Below are 19,715 nucleotides of genomic sequence, written 5' to 3' on the forward strand. Positions count from 1 at the left end.
TCTTGAAGAGTTCCAACTCCACACATTTAAACCCACATCTTCCTCTGGCTTTACCAACGCAGGGTCAGGTGACCAGAGCTCAGGAAGCCGAGGAAAACTACGTGATCAAGCGGGAGCTGGCGGTGGTGAGGCAGCAGTGCAACACGGCCAACGAGGGCCTGGAGAAGGCCCAGGAAACCATCCGAGAGCTGCAGCAGCAGAAGGTAACGGCCGCACGCACCAACTAGGCCTGTGTTGAAAAAAATCGATTTCCCAATTCTAAATCGATTCTCATATTAATTCCTAAAAATCGATTCATATGTCTAAAGATCGATTTTTTTATTTTTTGGGGGGTTTTTTTATTTATTTTTTAAATTATTTTATTTATTTATGTATTTTTTTTTCATCATTACATTACAACTTTTGGTTATTTTTTTGTTTATCCCCAAAAAAGCAATGTTTTGTTGGACACGAGAATAACTGGTGCCATGTTTTTGCCTTTAAATATTAAAGGTATGAAAACATTAAAGTGTTAGGTTATAATTGCATAAATTGTCTATATTTCATTACTTTATATACTGTCTTGGGGTTACATTTGCAAAAAATGCTAAAAACCGGGCCGCTCGGTGGCGCAGTGGGTTAAGCAGCGGCTCATATACTGAGGCTACAGTCCTCCTGCAGCGGTCGCAGGTTCGAATCCCGGCCTGCGCACCTTTGCTGCATGTCATCCCCGATCTCTCTCTCTACCCCCTTCCTATCTGCAACTTAAATAAAGGGCCACTAGAGCCCAAAAAAATCTTTAAAAAAAAAAAAAAATGCTAAAAACCAAATGCTCAAAAATTAAAAACCAAAATAGACCGAAAATGGAACAAATAAAAACGGAATGTGGGAAAAAATAAAAACGATTTCATCCGTCTCTGTTTCCTCCCTGGATCTGTTTGGTAATTCTGACCCACATGATGTTTCTGAAAGCAGTTCTATCAGCATTCTGGGAGCTGATTGGTCCTTACAGCATCATTAGCTGCAATACTTGCTGTTGAATCTCAATATAATACTAGTAGTAATATTTAGCATAACTACAGTCATATAATTCATGCAACAGCTCAAAAAACAGTTTTAATAACACTAACCCAAATCAATATCGGAATCGGATCGAATCAAATCTTGATAATCGATTCTGAATCTTAAGAATCGGAATCAAATCGATTCTTGACATTTGAATCGATCCCCAGCACCAACCTACGCCACAGGGCTGGTCGTGGCCCAACGTGGCATTTAAGTGTCATCTTTTCTTTTTCACAGTATACACTTTGGTAAATTGTTATCTTTTTCTACCTTCTGGTCATCTCTTTTAGTACATCTCCCAGACACATAACTGTTGCTTATCTACAACTCTGGCGTTTTAAAACATCTCTTCATTAGGTTGTTCATCGCAAACAAAGTCTAGACGTAGAAATAGTTCTTTGTTCTTCACCTCAAGATACACTATATGATTTAGCGGCTCCACTGACACGAAACAGGAAGCAGTGTACTTTTCTACGTAGTCCGACTGTTTCATGAAGTGGTCGTCTTTTTTTTCTTTTTGTAAGTATGCAGCAAGGTCCTTCTGGGGAGATTGTTTCTGAGAAAATACAATAATAGCACCATTTAGAGTTGACAAACACATCTTGAATAATCTTCCAGGCACCTTAAACTGACCTTTAAAGTAACTCCCAAGTATATATATGTATAAAGGTTAAGGCTAAGCAAGGCTAAGGCTAAGCAAAAAAATGTACGAGTTGATGGATCTTTGCAAAGTTAGATGTTTAAAACTTGTGTTAACCATCTGTAGAGGTTGTGGGGAAGATGTTGAAAAAAAACTGGTAAGAGTTGGCAATATTTAAAAAAAAAAAGTATAGTTTAAGAAGGAGGGCTGGCCTAAGTGCTATTTCACTGGTTCTGGAGCTTCGACAGAAGAATACAAAGAACATGTGATGCTTTGTTTGGGGGTTCAGGGGAGTTCAGGCGTCTGCGTTGTATGATGCATGAATGACTCTGGGACTGCACCATGAGTATGATTCACATAAACAAGTGTAGCACAGCTGAGACTGAAAGCAGCTTTGGAGCAAATAAAACCTTAAGTGTTCGTACCAACAACAACAGAAGATGAAAATAACATCCTGAACACCATCTGCTTCATGGACTTTAGGCAGGAGAAGTTCACATTTCAGCAACAACTCAAGGTGCTTTACATAATAATAACATGAAAAGTAAAGATGAAAGGAAAATAATAAAATAGAATTAGGAGTTACAGTGCAGTGGCAGAATAAAGAAAAAATAGACTTAATCTAGAGTTACAATGTGGTACTTAAATTAACATTGTTTAAATTCAGAATGGTTTAAATAATTCAGTCAAAGGCAGCTGTAAATAAATGTGTTTTTAACCTTATTTAACGGAACTGGGGGTTTCAGCGTTCCTGCAGGTTTCTGGACGTTTTCTTCCAGATCTGTGGAGCATAAGCTGAATGCTGCTTCTCCATGTTTGGTTCTGGGGACACAGCGCAGACCTGAGAGGTCTGGATGGTTGCTATGGCAACATCAAAGCTCTGGTGTATTCTGGTCCTGAACCATTCAGGGATTTATAAACAAATATAAAGTCTATTCTCTGACTATAGGGAGCCGGTGTAAGGACCTGGTATGTGTGTAATACCAATGCTAGGCACTCAGAGAGGATGGATCCCTGCGGCCTCTGTCATGCTGGTGACGGTCACGGCTGCCGGCCCTTTTTAAAGGAGCAGTATGTAAGGTTGTAGGTTGAAATATCCCAAAGTAACCTAGAAACAGCGAGAGAGCGAGGAGAAACTAGTGAACATAATGATGATTGTGTATTTGGCTGCTGAGATATCTTCCCAGTTAGTGTGCTAAATAACTAGCTTCGGCTCGTCCAGTCTTGTAGTACCAGTTCCTGCCATGGGCGGCGGTAGCGAGCAACACAGCGGCCTCCGTGCAACATGCTGACCTGAAGAAGTTGCACAGTTTGAGGGCGTACTTGAACAAGCTGTCAGTCATGTAGGCGCCGCCCCCACGTTAACATTTCAGGATACGGAAACAGAAACGGTTAGGATGGATGAAGCTCTCAGGAGGAGAACCATCACCACGATCACCCGGTACAGAGAAAGGCCTCGGTCAGAAGTGTATAAACTTAACTTAAGAGAATAAATAGACCTTAACTAAGTTAACTAAGTTATCTTAAGTGGAAAACATTTAACTAATTTTCTCCCTGCCAAGTACTAACCAGCCCTCCCTTGCTCGGCTTCCCAGATCAGACGAGATCATGACTGTTCAGGGCGGTGTGGCCGTAAGTCACTGTCTAATTTCTAGGGCTGCCACATCCCCTTATCTCCATCCCTCTGCTTACTTGGCGACACATCAACAATAAATCTGACAAATTCAAACAAATTAATTCTTGTAGCCCTACCTATCGCCAAGAAAACTATCCTAATGAACTGGAAATACAAGAAAAAAATAAACATAGCACAATGGAAAAACGTACTCATTGACCACATCTCCATGGATTATCACACCCAACACTCTGCATCTGGTCACTGCTCATCAACTTGATTTGTCATCCGTCTTCATTTTTATTTATTTATATATTTATTTTGATTGACCTTCCATTGATGTTCTATCTGAATTTCCATTTGACCTATTATTTTATTTATTTTATTTTATTTTATTTTTTTGAGAACCAAACAAATTAAATAACACACATTACATTCAATAAAATTTCAGTGAAAATGTATTTTTATGTTTATTTGGCAACCAATACCAGCTTAAATGTAAATAATATGCAGTCTGTACAGGACTGTCTCAGAAAATTAGAATATTGTGATAAAGTTCTTTATTTTCTGTAATGCAATTTAAAAAAACAAAAATGTCATACATTCTGGATTCATTACAAATCAACTGAAATATTGCAAGCCTTTTATTATTTTAACATTGCTGATTATGGTTTACAGTTTAAGATTAAGATTCCCAGAATATTCTAATTTTTTGAGATAGGATATTTGAGTTTTCTTAAGCTGTAAACCATGATCAGCAATATTAAAATAATAAAAGGCTTGCAATATTTCAGTTGATTTGTAATGAATCCAGAATGTATGACATTTTTGTTTTTGTAATTGCATTACAGAAAATCACAATATTCTAATTTTCTGAGACAGTCCTGTATGTATTTTATGTACACACGTTGAAATCCCACCTGTTGTCTTGTAATGCCCTCCCTTTGTTGTGTACAATATTTGGGAGGTGCTTGTTATGTGTATTTTTCATGTTGGTAAAAAAAAAACTAATTTTCTCCAACCATGACGACATTACAGAGCAAACATTCAGAGCTGACAGCCCGTCGTGTACCGTCGTGAACAGATAGCAGCTTCTCAGGCTTCGTCTGCACACACTCAGAGCTCAGACATCAGCATGCTACTTTCAGAACAGCTCTGCTCTTTGTCCAACTGTCGATACCACAAAAAAAGGCTCGTGAGAATGCTGTTAACCACGAGCTTTCACACATTCATCTCAGCAGCTCCTTCTGACATGAGAGAACACGGGGTAAAGAGCAAGTAAATCAAGCCAATTAAAACACGATGATGGCAGAGTCAGTGATTTCTCTCTTATGATGTCACTGTGGTGGATTCCTCCTATTCCAGCGCTGTCACCGCTCTCCCACCAGTTTTCACACACCTCCAGACACTTTTAGTCATCTTTGATGGTAGTAAGACCGAAAAAGCCCAGAATGACAAACCGAGAATCTTTTACTCACACATGCACTCGTCCAATTTCAAGCTTTTGTATTTGGCCTCATCGGGAAACCATTTTTCCAATTTGCTCTCTATTTTTCTGCTGCTGTTTAACCTCGGTGTGGTGGCATGAAACGTCGGTGGCTAGGACTGTCTCAGAAAATTAGAATATTGTGATAAAGTTCTTTATCTTCTGTAATGCAATTTAAAAAAACCAAAAATGTCATACATTCTGTATTCATTACAAATCAACTGAAATATTGCAAGCCTTTTATTATTTTAATATTGCTGATTATGGCTTACAGTTTAAGATTAAGATTCCCAGAATATTCAAATTTTTTGAGAAAGGATATTTGAGTTTTCTTAAGGTGTAAGCCATGATCAGCAATATTAAAATAATAAAAGGCTTGCAATATTTCAGTTGATTTGTAATGAATCCAGAATGTATGACATTTTTGCATTACAGAAAATAAAGGACTTTATCACAATATTCTAATTTTCTGAGACAGTCCTGTCGGTTCTCTGACATCACTCTGAGTCAGAGGCCCGAGTGGTGCGAAAAACCACAAAAAAACAACAAACAGACTCAACATAAACATGAATTATAGTTTTGTCGCTGGGCTCAGCTGATGGTTGATGCTCTGGTTTATTTAACAGTAATATGGGTGGATCTTTTTAAGGGTGTGTTTTTCTTTTAAACTGTCACCTTTCCGAGAAATGTGCTTTAGCAGTGCAATAATGGAGGCTTCTTCATTTTTCAGAGGAAAAACCGACACAAACAAAAAGAGAAGAATTCGCACCATTAAGGACTGTGGTGAACCACTTGTTCTGACACGAGCGCTTGGTTGCATGAAAATGGCTCAAACGTGTAACTGCTTATCTGCAGCTAATGGAGAAAATAAAAAAGTCCAGCACGCACATGCATATGATCTAAAAACAACAACATTGCTGACCATCTCATGTGGTTTGTCTCCAGTACACGGAGCAGTTCGTGAGCAACCTGCAGACGGAGCTGGAGCAGTCGCGGCTGCACGAGGCCGAACTGCTCGGAGCGCTGAAGGAGATGCAAGACAAAGTCCTGGACCTGGAGAAGGTGCAAGCTCCCTCTCTCACGCTCTCACACACACGCACACACACACACACGCTCACACACACACACACACACACACACACACACACACACACACACACACACACAGCAGGGTGTTGTTAGCGCTGGCCAGCGTGTGAATGTGTCACAGTTTGTCAGCTAAACCGACTAACGGTAATCCACCTGAGTTTTCAGGCTTTCACTTTTACTTCATATGCTGATGAATGACCCCGGCTCTTTGTAGTGACTCAACCAGCATCATAGTGAGTCAGAGATGGGGATATTCAACAACTCAACTATGGCAGGGAGGAGATTTGTGCTTCTGTATATACATGAATGTAAATAACACAACTGAGTGGATATCTGTAAGGTAACGGCAGTCGCCCCGCGGGGATCTGTCGTTGGTCTGTGGAGCCGCACCCAAAAGCTAGATTACTGTCAGGTAAAATAAAAAAGGTTTCTGTGTCTGCAAAGGTTCACCACTGGTGGTTTAATATATGAAGAACTGAGCACAGAAAATGCTTTGCATTTTAGATTTAAAAAGAAAATGGGAGCAAATAAAATGAGTCCTAACTCATGCTTGAGTCTGTCTGCACACTAGCCTTAAACACAAAAAAACCCCAAAACCAACCAAAACATCATGAGTAGAGACGTCACTTCCTGAAGCTTCATCTGAGACCAATCGAGACGAGCGTTGAGCTTTTCCAGGTTGCAGCTGACGAATCAGGTGGCTGCAAATTAGAGGAGATGTAGCTGCAGAAGTGGACAGATTTACAGCTCTGGATATTTCTGTAACGCTTTAGCTTCATTCTTGTATGTATCTGCTTCTTCTGTTACTTCCATATTGAAGTTTGAGGCAGGAAATATTCAGCAGATCGTGCAGTTCCAGGTGAATTTTACCTGCAGGGATCGTCTCTGACTTCTCCGGCTTTATCTGAGTGTCTCAGTCTGACCGGAACCAGAAGACCTGAGAGGTCTGGATGGTTGATATGGCACCAACAGGTCCCTGGTGTATTTTGGTCCTGAACCATTCAGGTATTTATAAACTAACAAATATAAAGCTTATTCTCTGAGATGCAGGCAGAGCTGGGTAGAGGAGCCAAAAATTGTACTCAAGTAAAAGTACTGTTACTTCAGAATAATATGACTCAAGTAGAAGTAAAAAGTAGTCATCCAAATAATTACTTGAGTAAAAGTAAAAAAAGTACTTGGTGAAAAAACTACTCAAGTACTGAGTAACTGTTGAGTAACATGACTTATTTTTTTTAACACAACCATTCAAACAGACAAAAGAACAAAATAATCATCTTCAGGCAAATTAAATCAATAAAATAAATTAAAATTAATAAAACATAAAAAAATAGCTGAAATTAAAATAATCTTAGAGTAAATTCAAGTACTTTAATAAATAATAAAATAAAAAAATAAATTAAGCACAAGTAGCACAAAATTTCAAGCCTTTGTACTTTTCTTTTTTAACCAGGCAGAACTAGAACAAACCCATGAACTCATAGAAACTCTGTGTGTGTTTGAGTCTGTGTAAATGTGACAAAACATGCAAAAACAAACATTTTTCCCAAAGAATCACTCAGTGATGTCATGAGATTGACGCGTATACGGAGGATTAAAAGAAAAGTAACAGCTCAACGTAGCCTAATGTAGCGGAGTAAGAGTAACAGTTTCTCCTTCACAAATCTACTCGAGTAAAAGTAAAAAGTATAGTGATTCAAAACTACTCCTAAAAGTCCAAATTTCCCAAAACGTACTCAAGTAAATGTAACTGAGTAAATGTAACTCGTTACTACCCAGCTCTGGATGCAGGGAGCCGTTGTGAGGACCTGGGATGTGTAATACCAATGCTAGTCATTCAGAGAGGATGGATGATGGAGGATAAGGGATCGTCTCCGACTTCACCAGCTTTATCTGAGTGTCTCAGTCTGACCGGGCGAAGTCTGGTGCAAAATATAGTCTTTTTCCGTAATTACGTGGACACACTCGGTACTCCTGGAAAGTAAAGCTCTCTAAAAGAAATGCCCATCACCTACAAGATGCTGTCGGTAGAGAACAGTGACTGATGACATGAATTTGGCTTAACGTTTGGCTAGGGCTATGCGATTAATCGATTTTAAATCTAAATCGGATTTATTAATCATAATCGATGTTAAAAAAACGAAAATCGGAAAATCGATTTTCCTTTTTTGCAGCTGGCTGCATTACAGACCCGTCTAGTCATCTTTGTTTGGTCAAGAAAATTGTAAATGTTGTCACTTTACTAAACTCAAGGAGGATTTACAGTATCTTTCAATTGCACTTCATTCCCAATAGGGAAATTTGTTTGCTATTTTTGTTTAAAAATAAAGATAAAATATTTGAAACAATTTATTCCATTGTCTTTTGTAGTTTTACCAAAAAAATCGAAATCGAAAATCGGATTTTCAGAGAAAAAAAATCAGGATTTTATTTTTGTCCAAAATCGCCCAGCCCTACGTTTGGCCGATTTTTTTTTCTCTCAAACATATTTTTATTGATTTTTCCCACAAAAACAGATGCACATACAAAGAAACACTGTATAACAATAGATGGTACATCATTCCTGGAGCAGGTTTCAGTTCAAGGCGAATAACGAAGTGAGCAGTAGAAAATACATATGAAGGGAAGCAAACTTATCTCCAAACATATACTAAATAATGTATTTAAAAAAGGGAAACCATAATAATGTTAATATTAAGGGGATTTAAGTAGGGATGGTGCCACTGGTCTGAAAATTGGTGAAGTGTTCTCACACCTTTATGACATTTTTCTTTCAAGTTATGGATAGAATAGTATATATTTTCCAGATGTAGGCAGGACATAATATCCACGTTTGGCAGATTTAACACCTGGTTGAAGTTTCCCGTGAAGATACGGTGTACTCTGTATCACTGAGGTAAACAAAAACTGTCTTCCTGCCTCAGAGATAGTATGGTGTCTGTAGGTCAAGGAGCTAACAGCTGCGTTATGTGTCCCTGCAGAGGAGCAGCTGCCTGCCCGATGAGAACAACGTGGCCGCCCTGCAGGAGGAGGTGAAGCAGATGAAGCTGAGGGAGCTGGAGACGCTGCGTCTGTTCAGAGAGATGCAGGACACCGTGACGGACCTCAACCAGCGCTGGCAGGTCAAACACACTCACCCCGGCCGTCTCTGCCGCCCGTGCGCTCCACGTTGGAGTGGCAGCAGAGCTATAAGGGCCTCCTCTTTGTCCCCGCAGCATCACACGTCCCGGTGCAGCAGCTCCGGTTCTGGGGGCGGGCACTGGAAGGAATCCCCGAAGAAGAACGCTATGAATGAGTTGCAGGACAAACTGATGACAGTCCGGCTGAGGGAGGCCCAGGCCCAGGCGGAGCTCCGGGAGCTCAAACTCAAATCCCTGCAGCTGGAGAGCCAGGTCGGACAAACCGCGCCACTGCACTGATTTTATTTATTTATTTATTTGACAGGGACAATCCAGTCAAACATACTGTAGATACAAGCTTGCAGCTGATGTGATGCATGTAGAGCAGGGGTCAGCAACCCGTGGCTCTTGAGCCGCATGTGGCTCTTTAGCGCCGCCCTAGTGGCTCCCTGGAGCTTTTTCAAAAATGTTTGACCTTTTTTTTTCTTCTGTTTTTCTCTTTTTTTTCTCTTTGAATTTTTTTCTTCTTTTTTTTCTTTTTTCTTTTTTTCTTCCTTTTTCCTTTCCTTTTTAATCTTGACATTTTGACTTTTTTCTCGACATTTCGACTTTTTTCTCGAAATTTTGACTTTTTTCTCAACATTTCAACTTTTTTCTCGAAATTTGGACTTTTTTCTCGAAATTTTGATTTTTTTTCTCAACATTTCGACTTTTTTCCCAACATTTCGCCTTTCGCCATTTGCCTTCATTCTAAGGCTTATACAAGACTTTTCATTTTTTGCGGCTCCAGACATATTTGTTTTTTTGTGTTTTTTGGTCCAATGTGGCTCTTTCAACATTTTGTTGAGTTTATAGCTAGTGCTAATTCTCAACTCCAGTCCCCAGCTGGGCTCTTCCACAACATTGCAGTAAAATGTAAAATTCATATACATCAATTAAAAAGACCATACATTTCAATATTGCATTTTCCTCACTCCCTCTCCCACACAAATATACACACTATTTACAGATGAGTAAAGTTTAGATTTTTCTTTAACCAGGTTTTAGTTTCGGTGATGAACATGTTAAACTCTGAGATGGATTTAATTTCTGATGGCAGTGAGTTCCAGAGTTTACAGCTCTTATAGGAGAAGAGTGACTGTCCTAAAGTTGTCCAGCAGAACGGGATTTTGCAATTGTGATTTGAGGAGGTTTTGGTGACTCTGTTGCTGTTTTGTCTCATTCAGTGTGGGAAGTCTGTATTTGTCCGTCCGAGCTCTTCTCTCACTTTTTCCCTCCGTGACTTGTCTTCACCGCAGAACCAGATCCACAGCAAACAGATCGGTCGCCACGAGCAGGAGCGCTCCGCCCTGCAGGACCGCCTCCAGATGCTGGCCAACCAGAACAAGGCTCTGCAGGGCCAACTGAACGAGATGAAGAGGAAGCAGGCTGAGTTGGACTGCAAGGTGTGGATGGAGAGGAGAAAGAGAGGGCAGTTTCCTAAAATTCTAAATGAAAGTCAGAAAATACAACAGACTACAGAAAAAATGGCACTGGCAGTAGTAGTGTTGTTTTTGTCAGCGTTTTTCAATTTTAGTTTTAGTCTAGTCTTTAGGGTCGAGCTATCATTTTAGTTTTTATTAGTTTTAGTCATGTTCATGCTCCTTTTAGTCGTGTCAAGTTTCAGTCGACTAAAAGTCTGAGCATTTTAGTCTTATTTTAGTCAGATTTGTCCAGGACGATTTTAGTTTATTATTATATTATTGTTACCTTAGAGTCTTCTGTATCTGGAATGAATGTATTCTTGAGTCTATAATTTGAGTTTACAAAATATTTATTTTTCTGCATTTCTCCCCATCTTTTTCTTTTTCAACGAAAAATTCGGTTTTCTTTTCCACGTCTATGTAGGAAAATGTATCCAAAGATGGTTCTTCTTCTTCTCCAGCCTCAGAGCAGATCCCCGCGTTTCTCTATGTAACTTAGTTTTTAATTAACGTGAACCTAGAGCTCTGCGTTAACGGCATCAGCCTCTAACTCTGCAGCTGCATCTTCTGGATCTGATTCTCCGCTGCAGCGACTGGGATTGAGGACGTGACGTCACCCAGCAGAACTAAACCAGAGAAACTACTGAAAAAATTTACTTTAAGGATCTTTGTTACAACATTTCGTCTCGTTTTAGTCAACGAAAATGAAGACACATTTTAGCAGAGTTTTTATTTTGTAATCTACATTTTAGTCTTGTTTTTATTCGTCTACGATATTGCATTATATATTTAATTATCGTTATTGTCACATGACCAGCATTTTCGTTGCGTCTTGTCTCATTTTCCTCAGGTGATAAAGGTTCATTGACGACGATATTTAGTCACAAGTTTCGTTGCCAAAACCAACTTTAGGCAGAAGACAAATATCTATTCTGGGGTTCACATCCTGAAAAGCAAGAGGTTCAAAGTTAAGACATAAATTGAGGGATGGAGGATAAACGTGATATCGATGACGGGACAGAGACAGTTTAGGATGTTCCTCAACTACCCATGAAGGACATGTTATGTGTACATCATGTAGTAAATGACTACGTTTACATGCAGTCAAAATTTGGGTTATTGTTAATATTCTAGTTACTGAAACATTCGGAATATTCCGTTTACATGGTAATTAATCATTCGGGATATCTGGATCAAACCAGCGACGCACGGAGAACGTGATGACGCAATTAGCGTAATTTCCGCTTCTTCTTCCTGTATCCAAATTCAAAACAAATGCTGCTTCGCGCAACTTTACGCTCACCTTCTTGTAAATCTCGCTATCCCAGTACTTTCTACCGTCTACAAATGCCAAAATGTTCATATCCTTCATTACATTTATGAAGTGATTAGTCTCCTCCTCACTCCAAAAGTGTGGCGTGGTCTTGCGTTTCTCCGTGTTTATAAGAACTTCCTGGACTCAAAAGACCAAGATTCCTTGCGAACAGAGCATGCACAGAAAACATGTTCATGTTCCGTTTGATGGGGATATTCTGTTAGGCGTTTACATGACCCAATATTCGGGTTTTAAAAGGAGTAACCCAGGGGTCATATTCAGGTTTTTAAAAACCAGAATATGAGCAAATTCAGGTTATTCAAAGGGGTTATTGGTGTTTACATGGCCGTGCAAATTCAAGTTATTGCCAATATTCGGGTTTTAAAAGGGTTATTAAGTGCATGTAAACGCAGTCAATGTTGACTCCCGTCTTCTCTCTGTTCTCCTGCCCCCCCCTTCCTCGTATCACACGTAGAGTAAAGAGGAGGTGATGGCGGTGCGACTGCGGGAGGCCGACAGCATGGCCCTCATGGCTGAACTCCGGCAGAGGGTCGCCGAGCTGGAGATACAGGTACGGCGTTGGTGAAATGTCTGCATGCGCTCCAGATTTGACCCATGAGAGGGACGGTGCCTTCAGGTTCAGTCTGGGACTGTGTTTCTGTGTTTCAGAAGGAGGAAGGGCTGATCCAGGGCCAGCTGAACCACTCCGACTCCAGACAGTACATCAACCAGCTCCGGGATCAGATCGCTGAGCTCAAGAACGAGGTTGGACACAAGTCTCCACGCACGCACGTGCAACTCGGTCCACATTTAAGCAGAGAATACAAGAAAGGGGCTTTCGGTTCTGTAAATCTGCCTCAGGAATTTTTTTTCAACTTTCATCTTTAGAAAAGAAAACGTAAATCCATGAGCCTTTTACAAACCAGGATTTGATTTGATTTTATATCTTTTAATTTGAACGTAAGCACAAACAGCAGAGCCATAAATCAATAACATAAAAAATAACAATAATAATCACTTAATAATAAACGTACCATTGTAAACAAAGTAGACAAGAATTGATTAATATCATAGCATGTTATGCATGAAAAAGAAGTAGGAAGGATTCCTTTAAATCCTTAAGTTTGGACATTTTCCTTCATCCGGTAAACATGGGACTGGCTTGGACGCGTTTGTCCTTTTAGCCGTTAGAGATACAAAAACCGACCGATTTCAGTTCTACACTCTATTTGATGAACTAATTAAATGTAAGTTAATGTATATTTTATGATTGGGACACAATAGATTTAAAAAAAAAAACATCAGTTCCTTATTTGCTCGTAAATTGAGGTAAATATAATTTTATTCAAACAACAGTAATGCAGAAGATCCTTTAGCAGCAGTAACTCTTCATCTTTGTTTTTCCAGTCTGTTGCCATCAGTCTTTGTGGAGGACGTTTCAGTTTGTTGTTGTTTTCAGGCTTTCATTGGCAAACCCTTTTCAGGTCCCACCACAGCATTTAGATTTGAATCAGTGACTGAAGTGTCATGTTCTACGATGTGGTTTTAGGCTAACTTTAGCAACTTTAGCACCCAAACAGACCTCGTCTCGTCCTTGTACTTTGATATGCAGCAGAGTTCCCAGGCAGCTCGGTGATCGGTCCAGTTCTTGTGTCTTTACTCTCCACCTCTGTGCTTGGTCAGTTGCTGTTTGTTCTGACATGTATTGTTAGGTAGTTACCAACAATTGTTAGGTATTTACCAATACAATACCAGCGTAGAGCATGCTGCTCTACACTGTAGCCAGACATCTCTACTTCTGTCCCAGTGACGTTATTCTACTGTGTTGTTTTGGTACTTTTTCAGTCTTATAATAGTACTGTGATGAACTAACAGTTGGCATACTAACTGGGGGGTGTAAAGGCATTGCGTCATCTGAGTTTCAGATAAACTTCTAGCAAAGTCCTGACTGTTTTCCATCTTGCAATGATTTTTCTCACTGAAGAACAACGTTTTTGTTTTTTTTTAACCCTTTTATCGATTGATAAACAGTAATTAGGACTTCTTTAGGGTCATTGCTGATGTCTTCCCTCCTTGGCATTATGTTACTGTAAGGCTCCAGGCCGTCTGAGACGGAGAGGCGCGCACATCATCGACTGATGATCAATCAATCCGCCGCATTTGACGAGCAACATCTTGTTAATCGGCCTCTTGAGTCTCATGGAAACGATGAAGACGTACTCGTCTCTTCGTACCACAATCAGTCGAATTAGACGTCATGTTTGTGTTTATCCGAAGTGGCATTTAGCTAATTTTAGATCTAATAAGTATTAGATGAATTCCACTCTTTCCTGACACACAAAATCTTAGCGCTGAAACGGAGCGCACGTCGTTGTCAGATAACGTTTATGTTCACTAACATCACAGAACAATCTTGCTATCTACACGCAGCCTCACATCATCCACCACTTCCACCCCAGCGCGTGTGCGCACACACACACACACACACACACACAAGCGCGTGTATTTCTGCATTTCTTGTAAAAAGAGACCACTGCTCCCCCCCTGCAGCTGCGTTCTCATCACCGCCGGTGAACTTTACCTCTGAAACACGGCTGAGGTTTAAAAGAATAAACGCGTGAGCTCATTAATAGCCGTCAAAACTCGCTGTTGCCGTTCAGCTGATGCTATTTTCTTGTCGATGTCACACGAGGAGCGTCCCCGGCCTCCACCGCAGACGCAGCCTTCCAAAACAGTCTGGGTTTTTTCATTTGGAGAGCGTCGGTGCGTGACTGTGAGGAGCGTAACCCTCTCACAGCAGCAGGGGATGATGGGACTGCCCTGCCCTTTACCGCTCCTCTCCACTCTCTTCTCCTCCGCGCCCCCATCTTTTCTTCATCAAAGCCCTACTTTTATAAATGAGACCGAAACTTGCGTGTGTTCACATGAAAGAAGCGAGTAAACTTTTTTTTTTTAGAAAAATCTCAGTGTAGCTGGAAGCGATGGTTTCACCGTTGAGTCACACGTCTGCGGCGCAGGTGAGTTGGAGTTTAGTCAAATATCGGTGCACATTTATTTCAATTGACAAGAAAATGTAAACCGCGTGGGCGTGTTGCTCCAATAATGATAATGTTACTCGTATAAAGGTAAGGCTTTTTTATTTTTAGGTTGAGTAAGTAGTCAGTCAAAACATTTCCATTGGTTAACCACTACCGCCCCTCCCCCCCTCCCCCACCACGCTGTTTAACGGGGGGAAGAGAGCAAAACCTGAGATTTGTCATGAGTCACTGTGGTACATGCAGGGTTTAACATGCAAAACACACGCATGTGAACTCAGTCGGTGGCGTTTTGGCCTTTTTTTAGGGCGAGCTGTTTGCTCTCGTTTTTCAGTCTGGGTTAAACGAGGCCTCGCGTGGCGGTCGTCGGATGCTCTGATTTAGCTGCACGCGCTCCAGCTCCTATCTCCTATCTCCTATCTCCTCCAACCTCTAAACACCGTGAAGGGGCAAGGCATCTGGGGTTTTCACAGGTTTTTGGCTTGTTTTTTTTTCATTTGAACACTCTGTAAAGCATTTCAGAAAATTCCCAACACCTGACACTTCGAGCCTTCGCTAAGTGAGCAACTGAATTAACACAGTTCAGAGGCCGCGTGACCTCAGACCAAAAGCTGCTTCTCGCTTTTGCTTTGTGAACATTTATATCCGTTTCAATTGAGAACAAAAGTAACATCGTGACACTAGAGCAGTGATACTCAACCGGGGGTCCGCGGACCCCTAGTGGTCGGTGGTGTAATTGCAAGGGGTCCATGGGTACGTGATGATACTTTTTTTTTTTTTTTTTTTAAGATCCTCTGACATTAATAGAAATAAATTATTATTTTACTCAAATATGACAGAGACCTTTATCTACCTAAACTAGAAAGGGTAAGTGTAATTCGTTGTATTTTAATAGGAAATCTTGCACCTGTTTGCATTGTTGAAGTTACTGCATGACAGTTAATACAAACTTAACACAATCTGCATTATTTTCAAAGTATGAGTCCCCTAGTGTTTCAGTGGGCATACACCATTCATTTATTTAAAATGCTTTTATTATGAAATATTTGCAGGAAGCTGTTGGGGGAAAACGCTCATTAGCTTGCAAAGTTCAAGTTAGCGCTCAAATTCCGATAATATTAAAGAAAACAAAGGAGAACACGATAAGCACAGTAACACAAAGTAGAAGAAGAAAAGAAGTAGAAGATGATAGCTCCTATTTAAAAAAAAAAAAAAAAAAAAAGAGCGCTTGTTCCGAATGTAGCAGACTCTGAGCCACAGGAAAAGAAAAATAAAGCGGACGGCAAAAAAAGGTTGAGAACCACTGCTGTCGTGTCAAAAGTGAGTTGAATTTTGAATCGGATGCTTTTCCTGCCATTGTATGTGACGAACAACAAGAACTGATACCAGGCATTAAAGTGCCTTCTAAAGTTATGACACAGTAGTACCATAATAATAATATAATGCAGATTTACTTAGCGGTGGGGGAGTTGGGGTTGTGAGTCAGTTCAGGGATGATTGTTATGTTAAACTGTTGCTGGGTCTGTAAATGTGCACATGGCAGGTATGTGAGAGCATGAATGGAGCTTCTAGTTCCCTCTTTGAACCCCAGATGTAGTTTGCTGGTATTTCTCAGAAGAAACAATCTCAGTCAGGTGATCTGTTTGACTTTGGTGTCGAGGAGTGTTTCGCTCAAAAGTAACCTTGAAGTTACGTAGACCAGAGAAAGCGGCTGCAAAGAACCAGTAGTTTCCTTGATCACAGGTACAACGTCGTCTGGGGCAACAGTCAAAAACACCTGTCGTACCAGGGTTTAGATTTAGGCAAATGAAGTAACTCCTAGTGAGAGAAACAGTTGGACATCATCAGCATAGAGCTGACATGCATTATGACATGCAAGGTTAAAAATATAGTCCTTATGCACAGGTTTTTGTGGCTCTGATGACAGTAGAAGTTAGAAGTGTTAGATAGATAAGTGCATTTAATCCCAGTCCGTTTTGGTCAAATGTGTTATAATTCTCTTCATATAATGATACTAATCAATGAGGAATGACATCAGGTCAACAATTGAAACATCTGAATTGAAACGTACCTGCTTGTGGGTCAATGACGTGATGCCTATATTTTCTGAAAAACAGATTTTTTTTCAATTCAAAAAAGGTTTAAATGGAGAAGAAAATACCATATATATATATATATATATATATATATATATATATATATATATATATATATATATATATATATATATATATATATATATATATATATGAACTACCTGTCTCACATATGGACTCACTTGAATTTTACAAAAAATACTAGTTGTTTGGGATTTTGTTGTCGTTTTAAACATCAAAATGTCATGTGGTGCGACCGTCCCGACCATGACTTGCTTTTGAAAACTTTTTTTGAAATCACTCTAAATGTATTTAATTCAATCTTCTGCCCTATCTGGCATGATTTCTGAAGTATCTTGTAGTGTGTAAGATTGCAACATTTGTATTTATATTTCCATCATAATATACAAACAAAGTTTGACTGATGTCCATTTAATGAAATATCATGTGGCGCGACCATTAAAAAAACAACCATTTTTGTATAATACTGAAAACTTGTAAAAAAAAAAAAAAGATGTCAAGATGTTAAGGAAATTAATTAATTTTAATATGAATCATGGTTGCACCACATGACCTTTTTTAAGGCTAGTGCCAATTAGGGATGGGCGGTATGGACTAAAACATTTATCACAATAATTCTGGCATTTATCCCAATAACGATAAAAATGAATGATAGAAAAAAATACCAATTCAACTCCACCTTTTTCAATATAAATCTATCACCACATTCAGTCTTTGGAGCCAAAAACACTGCTCTAAAAGATACTAAATACTACTAAACGTCATCAATGGGAATTTATCGTTCTTTCTTTCTTTCTTTCTTTCTTTCTTTCTTTCTTTCTTTCTTTCGTTCGTTCGTTCGTTCGTTCGTTCGTTCGTTCGTTCGTTCGTTCGTTCGTTCGTTCGTTCGTTCGTTCGTTCGTTCGTTCGTTCGTTCTTTCTTTCTTTTCTTTTTTCTCTTTCTTTCTTTCTTTCTTTCTTTCTTTCTTTCTTTCTTTCTTTCTTTCTTTCTTTTCTTTCTTTCTTTCTTTCTTTCTTTCCTTTCTTTCTTTCTTTCTTTCTTTCTTTCTTTCTTTTTCTTTTCTTTCTTCTTTCTTTTCTTTCTTTCTTTCTTTCTTTCTTTCTTTCTTCTTTCTTTCTTTCTTTTCTTTCTTTTCGTTCGTTCTTCGTTCGTTCGTTCGTTCGTTCGTTCGTTCGTTCGTTCGTTCGTTCGTTCGTTCGTTCGTTCGTTCGTTCGTTCGTCTCGTTCGTTCGTTCGTTCGTTTCGTTCGTTTCGTTCGTTCGTTCGTTCGTTGGCGTTCGATCGTTCGTTTCGTTCGTTCGTTCGTTCTTTCGTTCGTTTTCGTTCGTTTCGTTCGTTGTTCGTTCGTTCGTTCGTTCGTTCGTGGTCGTCGTGTCGTTCGTTCGGTCGTGGTCGTTCGTTGTCGTTCGTGTTCTTCGTTGTCGTAGATCGTGGGGTCGTTGGTTCGTTCTTCGTTCTTCGTTCTTCTTTCTTTCTTTCTTCTTTCTTTCTTTCTTTCTTTCTTTCTTTCTTTCTTTCTTTCTTTCTTTCTTTCTTTCTTTCTTTCTTTCTTTCTTTCTTTCTTTTCTTTCTTCTTTCTTTCTTTCTTTCTTTCTTTCTTCTTTCTTTCTTTCTTTCTTTCTTTCTTTCTTTCTTTCTTTCTTTCCTTTTCTTTCTTTCTTTCTTTCTTTCTTTCTTTCTTTTTCTTTCTTTCTTCTTTCTTTCTTTCTTTCTTTCTTTCTTTCTTTCTTTAAGGCTCATATCTTTCCTTCCTTCTGCGTGGATTTAACGCGGAACCATAAATCCGGCTTTACACAAAAACGTCATCAACGGGAATTTATCGTTTTTTACCGCGAGATGACAAATTCTTTGTTGGACGGTATATCGTGAACGGTAAAATATCACCCATTCCCTAGTGCCAATTCATCTTGACAAAAAAATGTAACCTGTTGAAAATCCTTATTCGTCATTGACCCTTGTACGATCCATAAAGGTCTAACCTCCACCTGTGTCCTCAGGTCCGGCAGCTGCGAGGGCAGAAGGCGGCGCCCCGGCTCCAGGGTGGGCGGCGGCGGGAGGAACCAACTACAGGGATCTGTGCTTGGCCAGCCCCGCCTCTGCTGAGGGCGACTACCTCAGCTCCGACGACGACCTCCTCCCCCAGCCCGCTCCCCGCCTCGGCCCTGTACCCCACCCCTGACCGGGCTCGTGCCACCCGTCCGGCCCCGCCTGGACAGCGAGGGCAGCACGGACAGCGAGGCGGAGGAGCGGGTGCAGACGCACCCGGACCCCCCAGCAGCTCTACGGCACCATGGTCTGCGCCGAGGGACTGGACAACTGAGGCCGGGGAGAGGCTTCCCCCCCGCTTCTTCCTCCCAACTCTCCTCCCCCTAAAGGACACTCTGGAGCTCCACAGGACCAAAACTGATACAGTCGATTGTATTAATCAATCGGACCCTCCTTGGTTTTGTCCAGTGTTAACCTTGTACTCGATGCAGAGCTGGTTCCGTTGGACGGACCTCGTCTCATCACCTCCACCCGTCGTCTCTGCTCCACCGACTCGACTCCCCCTCCACTAACTGATCCAGTGTTACCTGAGAAAGAGGGAATTAAAAAAAAAAAACAACGAATAAAAAGACTCTCCTCTTTGTTAATGTGCCAGAAACTGTACATCAAAATCATATCCTTCCAAACGGACACGTGACGTATATCTAAACTCTGTTGCTGCTCACGGCTCCGGATCTGCCCCCTGGACCTGAAACTGTGGCCGTTTCCAGGAGTGAAAGACGGGTGGACGGACGGAGACGACTCC

At 40.4% G+C, this 19,715-nt stretch overlaps 1 protein-coding gene across 1 annotated transcript in view; it reads left to right on the forward strand.

The window, feature by feature from the left end:
* Positions 1–19,244, forward strand: part of LOC133456728 (EVI5-like protein) — a 65,744-nt gene extending 46,500 nt beyond the window's left edge. Inside the window, 12 exon segments of the mRNA XM_061735320.1 lie at positions 63–203; positions 5,731–5,847; positions 8,856–8,996; positions 9,090–9,266; positions 10,292–10,438; positions 12,247–12,342; positions 12,441–12,536; positions 18,922–18,967; positions 18,970–19,061; positions 19,063–19,098; positions 19,100–19,192; positions 19,194–19,244. Of these exon segments, the coding sequence (XP_061591304.1) occupies positions 63–203; positions 5,731–5,847; positions 8,856–8,996; positions 9,090–9,266; positions 10,292–10,438; positions 12,247–12,342; positions 12,441–12,536; positions 18,922–18,967; positions 18,970–19,061; positions 19,063–19,098; positions 19,100–19,192; positions 19,194–19,244 (1,233 nt within the window).
* Positions 19,245–19,715: the final 471 nt, after the last annotated feature.

Source organism: Cololabis saira, chromosome 1 (genome assembly GCF_033807715.1).
Source record: "Cololabis saira isolate AMF1-May2022 chromosome 1, fColSai1.1, whole genome shotgun sequence".
Taxonomy (NCBI): Eukaryota; Metazoa; Chordata; class Actinopteri; order Beloniformes; family Belonidae; genus Cololabis; species Cololabis saira.